This window comes from Arachis stenosperma, chromosome 7 (genome assembly GCF_014773155.1).
Source record: "Arachis stenosperma cultivar V10309 chromosome 7, arast.V10309.gnm1.PFL2, whole genome shotgun sequence".
Taxonomy (NCBI): domain Eukaryota; kingdom Viridiplantae; phylum Streptophyta; class Magnoliopsida; order Fabales; family Fabaceae; genus Arachis; species Arachis stenosperma.
The window spans coordinates 7,874,566-7,880,933 of record NC_080383.1 but is presented as its reverse complement, the minus strand read 5'-3'; the positions used below and the strand labels follow the sequence as shown (position 1 = coordinate 7,880,933).

The window sequence follows — 6,368 nt, the reverse complement described above, 5'->3', positions numbered from 1 at the left end:
TGAAAGATTGAGCCATTATCACATGAAATTGTAATGATATAGAACCATTTGTTAGACAGACCTTCAATCGAAAAACTAAGATTTAAATAAGTAAAGAATTGATGACTGCAAGATTTGTGAGTTGTGACATATCAATATTAACAAGAAACTTTGAATGTGTGTGAGGTTTTTTTTTAACAGAGGAAAAAGAGAAGGAAAAAAAAAAAAACCAAAGCCAAATTAATGGCTTGGTTCTTAAGCATATCAAATAACGATATTCATTCTATGATTGAAATCGTTCTACATATTCCTTTGAATTTTTTTTGGTGACTAATATTCCTTTGAATTTGAAACAGCATTTTTAGGTACAAGATCAATTGCGTAATTAATTATTTTTTGAATTAAAGTGATGTAAGCCTTTTATTTTCAACTCAAAATCTCTTAAATCTTTTTTGTTAGATACTTTTAATTTCTAGAATAATATCCTTAAATTTCTTTCTATGCATCATAAAAAAAGTATTAAAACAATTTATTCATAAAAAATATCGTAAAAAATGACATTTTTAAATAAAGATTAGACCTCTTAAAATAGTATGAAATTTTGCTTAAAAAACACTAACATTTTTTAATTTTTTAGAGCAAATTTTCACCCAATATTCATCAAAATTACAGATAAAATAACTAAAACCTGCTAATCCACTAAGAGAGATCTAATTGACATTATAGTTTATTTTAACCGAGTTTACAAAATAACGGACTAAAAAAAACGAAAGAGAAGATAAAAAAAATATACATATTAAAGATGATATGTATCTCTCTATCTAAGCTTCGAATCATACTAATTACTCTGCTGGCATTCCAACCATCATCAGAATTGTAGAGATCATTATTTCTATCCCTCTAAATCTATCGAAGAGTTGAATAAAACAAAAAAATATATTTTTCTACTAGGCATCCCACTTCAGTCAATTGTTTAAACTTGGACAAACAAAATTCGTACCCAAAAGAGTCAAAATTTCTCTTACTTTAATACAGTTCCTGAGGCAATGAAAAAAAAAAAAAATTCAAAAGCTTGTTGATATCTACAACAAATATCAGACGTTCGACCGTAAAAACTCCATTATGCAGACAAAGTTAAAAAATATTGTACTTTTTCGGCACTTGAAACCTCCAAATCCACAACCAAGTGTCAAATTCAGCAAGTCACCAAAAAAAAAAGTGTCAAATTCAGCCCAATTAAATCTTCACTTAATGAACCACCTATATCCACTGCTAGAGTAGAAATAGGATGTAAATGCATTTCAAATCCAACCCGATCTTTTTCCAGTCTGGAGATCAATTTTAAAAATTTTCTCAGTGTTTTCAACATTTTTTATTAAAAGTTTTCAATGGTCAAATCAATATCAGAGATATTTACATAAGATGGTTAATTCAAAATTTCTCTTTACATTTAGTAAAAAAAAAAAATCTGATAAAATCAAAGTTTACCAAAATATTCATTTATTTCTCTATTACACCAGTGTAATTTTATATATATGATATTATATTAAGTTATAGTTTAATTTTAACGTATTGATAATGTAAAAAAATTTGTACGATTATCCAATTAAATTTATACATTTAAATGGTATTTTAAGTAATAAATTTAAAAATTATTTTTTTACTAATTATCTAAGTAAAATATTTTTATACTAATGTTACATGAAAATTAAATTCTGTTAACATTCACCGACACAAGATCAGTTCTTAGCCTTCTTTTAACTATGCCATATTATCCACATTTCAAAATACTAGACTCATGGGAAAAAAATGTATCAATAATTAAAATGACATGTCAATGTAAAAGAAAAATAGAATTTTAATGAACATGAGCCAAGCAACTGTTTGGGCTACGTCGGGAAGTTGTATGACCCTTCACTATAGATAGCCATTCCTTCACAATAATGTTATCTCACACACAAAAATAATTTCCTCTATCATGCATCCATGCTTTAATATATTTCATTTATTCTTTATAAAAGATCTTGATTTCATCCATTGAAATATTAACTTGTCACAATCAATCTATAGTATCAACAACCACCGACAAGTTGTTGCATTTAAAATGTGTTATAATATAGAAAAGTTTTTAAATTTACCTGAAATTAGGGGTTTTCATGGCCCTGTTCGGTCTGAAAATTCGGTCTGACTCTAAATTTTTTAGGGACTAATTTGATGTGATTTTATCGAGTTTATGGTCGGATAAGTATCTCAAATATAGATCCTGTCGTTATTTTGGATTGGATTCGTGTCATAACTCGAGTCACCTGAATTCGGCCGGTGGTCCGGTCATCATACACAATTAATATTTTATGTTATTAGTGATGAATGATGGCTATTCTTATGTGGAATTTAAGTATTGTAAACCTTAATATTTTGTGTTATTAGTTGTTATAAAATTATAAATTAATGTTTTATGTTTAAAATGCATAAGACTTTAGACTAATGTATAATATTGTGTTATACGTATTGATTTAAATATTTGGTATTATTAGACAATATTAGTATTAATTACAGTTATGCTTTAATTTTAGGAAATGGTTGATTTTTGTTATATTTTTCCAAGTAAATTTTACCATGTCAAATAATAGTTGGAGTCTTAAAAATTTAGATATTTTTACATGCTAACTTATAAGAAGGTAATGTTAATGGCCCAGTTTTTACTTGATATAATCGTGGCCCGAAAATGAGTAGATTTCATCAGGTCTATAACCGAATTCGGATCTAACAAGTAAGCCTAGTATATATTTCAGGTCGGATCTAGTTCACATTAAACCCGATTTCACCCGACCCATGAACATCCCTACCTAAAATATTGGTGTTCTAATAATTTTAACAATTGATTTTAATTAATATATATTATATATACTTTTTATAATTAAAATCCACCGTTAAAATTATTAAAACACCAATATACCTAGTATACTTAAAATTCTTATAACATATAAAGTTTCGAACCCCAAAAAAAATAAGTGGCAACTAGTATAAAGTAAGCATTTAGTGGCGGTTCATCACATCCACAATTTTTTCCTTAGCCATAGACATAACCAACAACCATGAATATTCACTCTGCTTCAGCTTTCACTTTCCTTCTTTGCTTCATTTTCCCACTTTCTTCTTCAAATGTTCAATCTCAAGATCTTACCTTCAAATACTGTGGTAATTAGAAATTATATTTTACTTTAATAGCCACTAGCCAGTGTATTTTATTATTTTTATAAATCAAACCAAGTTAAATTCAATTATTCAAACATACACTATACATATATTATATCCATTAATAACATTCTATGTTCGGTTTCTTTCACATATTAATACTTGCTACTTGAATTTTATATCTGGCTTTGCAGATAAGAATGCAAAGTATAGTATGAAAGTGAGTGCAGTGAAGGCATCATCCAACCCTGTGGTGAGAGGGGTTCCCTTCACCATTAACACCACATTTCATTCTGGTGATGAAGCTTCTCTTTCTCAACTTCTTTGTTTTTAATTCCATCTTTGTAATGAATGAATGTATTGATTATAAAATTGATGCAGATGAGGCAATTACTGGTGGGAAAGCACAATACAGACTTAAAAGTGATGAAGTAGATGCTGTGTATACATATGCAAGCAATGTCTGTGAGGAAAAGCAATGTCCTGTTTCTGCTGGAAAGCATGGTCTCATTCTAGACATGAGGTTTCCTGCAGTTGCTCCAAAGGTTCTATTATTATGCCGAAATTCTTTTTTCCGGAGTCAATAAGAATCGAACTCTAGACCTTTAAGTTATAAAAGTTCTAATATCATATCATGAAATTACTCTTTACAAAAGTTTGGTTGATAAAAGGAGGCAAATAAATAGTTATATCTCTAATAATTCTAAAGCTATATATATGCATGTATTGCAGGGAACATATCATATGAACATGACATTTGTGGACCAGAATGGAAAGAAGTTAACCTGCATTATCTCTCCCTTCAAAGTTGATGATGCAACTACCAAATGAAGTGCCATGCATGGAGTTTCCTTAACTATTTTAAAAATAAAATTTCTAAGGACACATGACTTTATGAGAGTCATATCTATGTTCTATAAAATGAGTGTTTCTATTGGTATGCATAATAACAATTAAACTATTTTTCTGCTTTCTTTTTCTTTTTCTATTTGCCCTGTTTTAATACCAACCCACAAATAAAAAAAACTCAAATAACATGTTCCATTCAACAATGACATCAAGGATCACATTATCATAAAGATTAAACTTATTTTAATAATTGTCACTTAGGTTTTCACTTTTGCTTGGAATTTATAAATTAAAAAATCAGTAAAATAGGTAAAGAAATACTTATTAACATTAATATAATATTTTTAATTTAGAATCAATTTGGTAATAATATAATATTGTGTATATTGCAAAACGAGTTTCTTTCTTCCAAATATTGCTCATATTTGAGCTTCTAATTATATGACCAAAAACAGCTAGCTATGAGAAGAATTTGGACTAAATAAAGACAAAGGATCAAAATTAACTTTGACTATGCTGTGTTTAGTGATAATAAACATGGTATAGGAATTATTTGCAGGGACAGTAATCAAAGATTCTTGGCAGCAATATCTAAGCAATGAGAATTAGTCCTTTTGATGCATATGAAGGGAAACTTTTGGTAGCTCAAACAGAGTTATACACTATCATTTGCAGTTATAACAATTACATTCAAACTTGGAAAATGTTAGTTCAAAAAGTGATGAAGAATAAAATTTACATCACAATTTTTAAAGAAAAGACTACTATATAACAGAAATTGAAACCACCAACATTGGAAAAAAAGGCGAATTATACTAAACTCTACTAAGATTTGATAAAATTCAACTTGCTCAATTTCTAAAATCGTTCACTGAACTCCCTTGAATATTAAGATGAATAATACAACTGATACCTTATACTTTGTAGAATATAACACTAACAATTAGAGCGAAGTAACAATGAGTTTCACCAAATATCATGGAAGACTACTGTAATTTACCCAAATAAAACACAATCCAATATATGGTGGACATCAAGCAACTTTATGTGAGAATCATGCAGCATCATCATCAATAATCGTCACCATATGCTCTAAAACTATATCGTTCTTGATATGGACCATTGAACCATAGGTCAGCCTCAAACCATTTTGGGTACCTGACCAAGTCACCAGCAACAAACTGCATGAATCGCTTGCTTCCTTCCGGGACAACCCTCACTTCCCCTTCTTCTATGTACACCAGTTGGTCAACCTGCCAGTCCCACGGCAACTTGCATTTTCCGGTCTTCCACACTGACCATTTTGAGACTCCAAGTTGAGCTAGCCTTTCAGAAGACACTTTCCTTTCGACCTTCACATTGTATAATTCTTCCAATGATTTTTCTATCCTCATTGCTTTTATGGAACATCTCCTTCCTGTAGAAGAATTTCCGGACTTATTACTATAATCTTTGGTGTGGCTGTTGAGAGGAGAATATGTGAAGGTTGATGTTGTTAACAGGCTTGCCATGCCTATTAAGAGTTTAGACTCGACACGCTTTCAGTATCAAATTGCTTGAATCTGCAAGAAGAATTTAAGAAACATAAACAAGAGTATGATTCATTTGCTCCATAACATTTTAAAATGAGTATTTTGGCCCCCTAAGATTGCATTCCTTGGGTCATTTTAGTCTCGGCATCACGTATCCACAATGACACATGTCACTTAATGTGACATATCAATGGATTCGTCATGCCGGGACTAAAATGACTGGTAAAATACTAATTTTAAGATGTCAAGAACTAAATTGAATTATATTTACAAAATCAACTACCAAAATAAACCTTCATCCAACTTCACAAAATCAGCACAAATCCAACATTTACTGACAAAGTAGTCTACCTATCTCTCACAATCAATGTGAAAATCAAGACCTGTAACCAATTGTTGTGGATTCTCTTCAAATTAAGAGCTATAGAATGCTCACTTCTTACATGAAATTATCTACACGTTTCACTGTTTACTGTATAGAGGCTGAATTCAAACAAATTGACGGGTGAGGGAGTTTTAAGTACCCTAATGCGTGGTCACTGATTAGAAAAATTCCCATAGCTCACAAAAAAGAGGGACACGAACACCCCCATTAAGAACCACAGTCTGATATGCCAGAAGCTGATGAACAACAACTAAAAAGAACAGAAAAAAAAACGAAATTTATGAATAAAGTTGAGCCTTTACCTGTTCAAATGAAGTGCAGGGTTGAAGATGCAGCGAAACCTTGCGTTCTTTCTTAGTGACTACCGAAGAATGATAAACCCTCTCCGGGTATTGAGGTTTATCCCCAAAAATTGAAAGTTGAAATCT

General features: G+C 30.3%; 2 protein-coding genes across 2 annotated transcripts; one reads left to right on the top strand and one right to left on the bottom strand.

Moving 5' to 3' along the window:
• The first annotated feature begins 2,997 nt into the window (after positions 1-2,997).
• Positions 2,998-4,142, top strand: LOC130942050 (uncharacterized). The gene is made up of 4 exons (XM_057870728.1): positions 2,998-3,177; positions 3,369-3,470; positions 3,556-3,719; positions 3,907-4,142. The coding sequence occupies exons 1-4, from the start codon at positions 3,075-3,077 to the stop codon at positions 4,003-4,005; spliced, it is 468 nt and encodes a 155-aa protein (XP_057726711.1). The 5' UTR covers positions 2,998-3,074; the 3' UTR covers positions 4,006-4,142.
• Positions 4,143-4,777: 635 nt separating this feature from the next.
• LOC130941607 (uncharacterized) lies at positions 4,778-6,338 on the bottom strand. Its single transcript, XM_057870167.1, has 2 exons — positions 6,243-6,338; positions 4,778-5,585 (listed from the first exon to the last, which is right to left on the bottom strand). Exon 2 carries the CDS (start codon positions 5,532-5,534, stop codon positions 5,094-5,096), a length of 441 nt encoding a protein of 146 aa, XP_057726150.1. The 5' UTR covers positions 5,535-5,585; positions 6,243-6,338; the 3' UTR covers positions 4,778-5,093.
• Between the last annotated feature and the right edge of the window lie 30 nt (positions 6,339-6,368).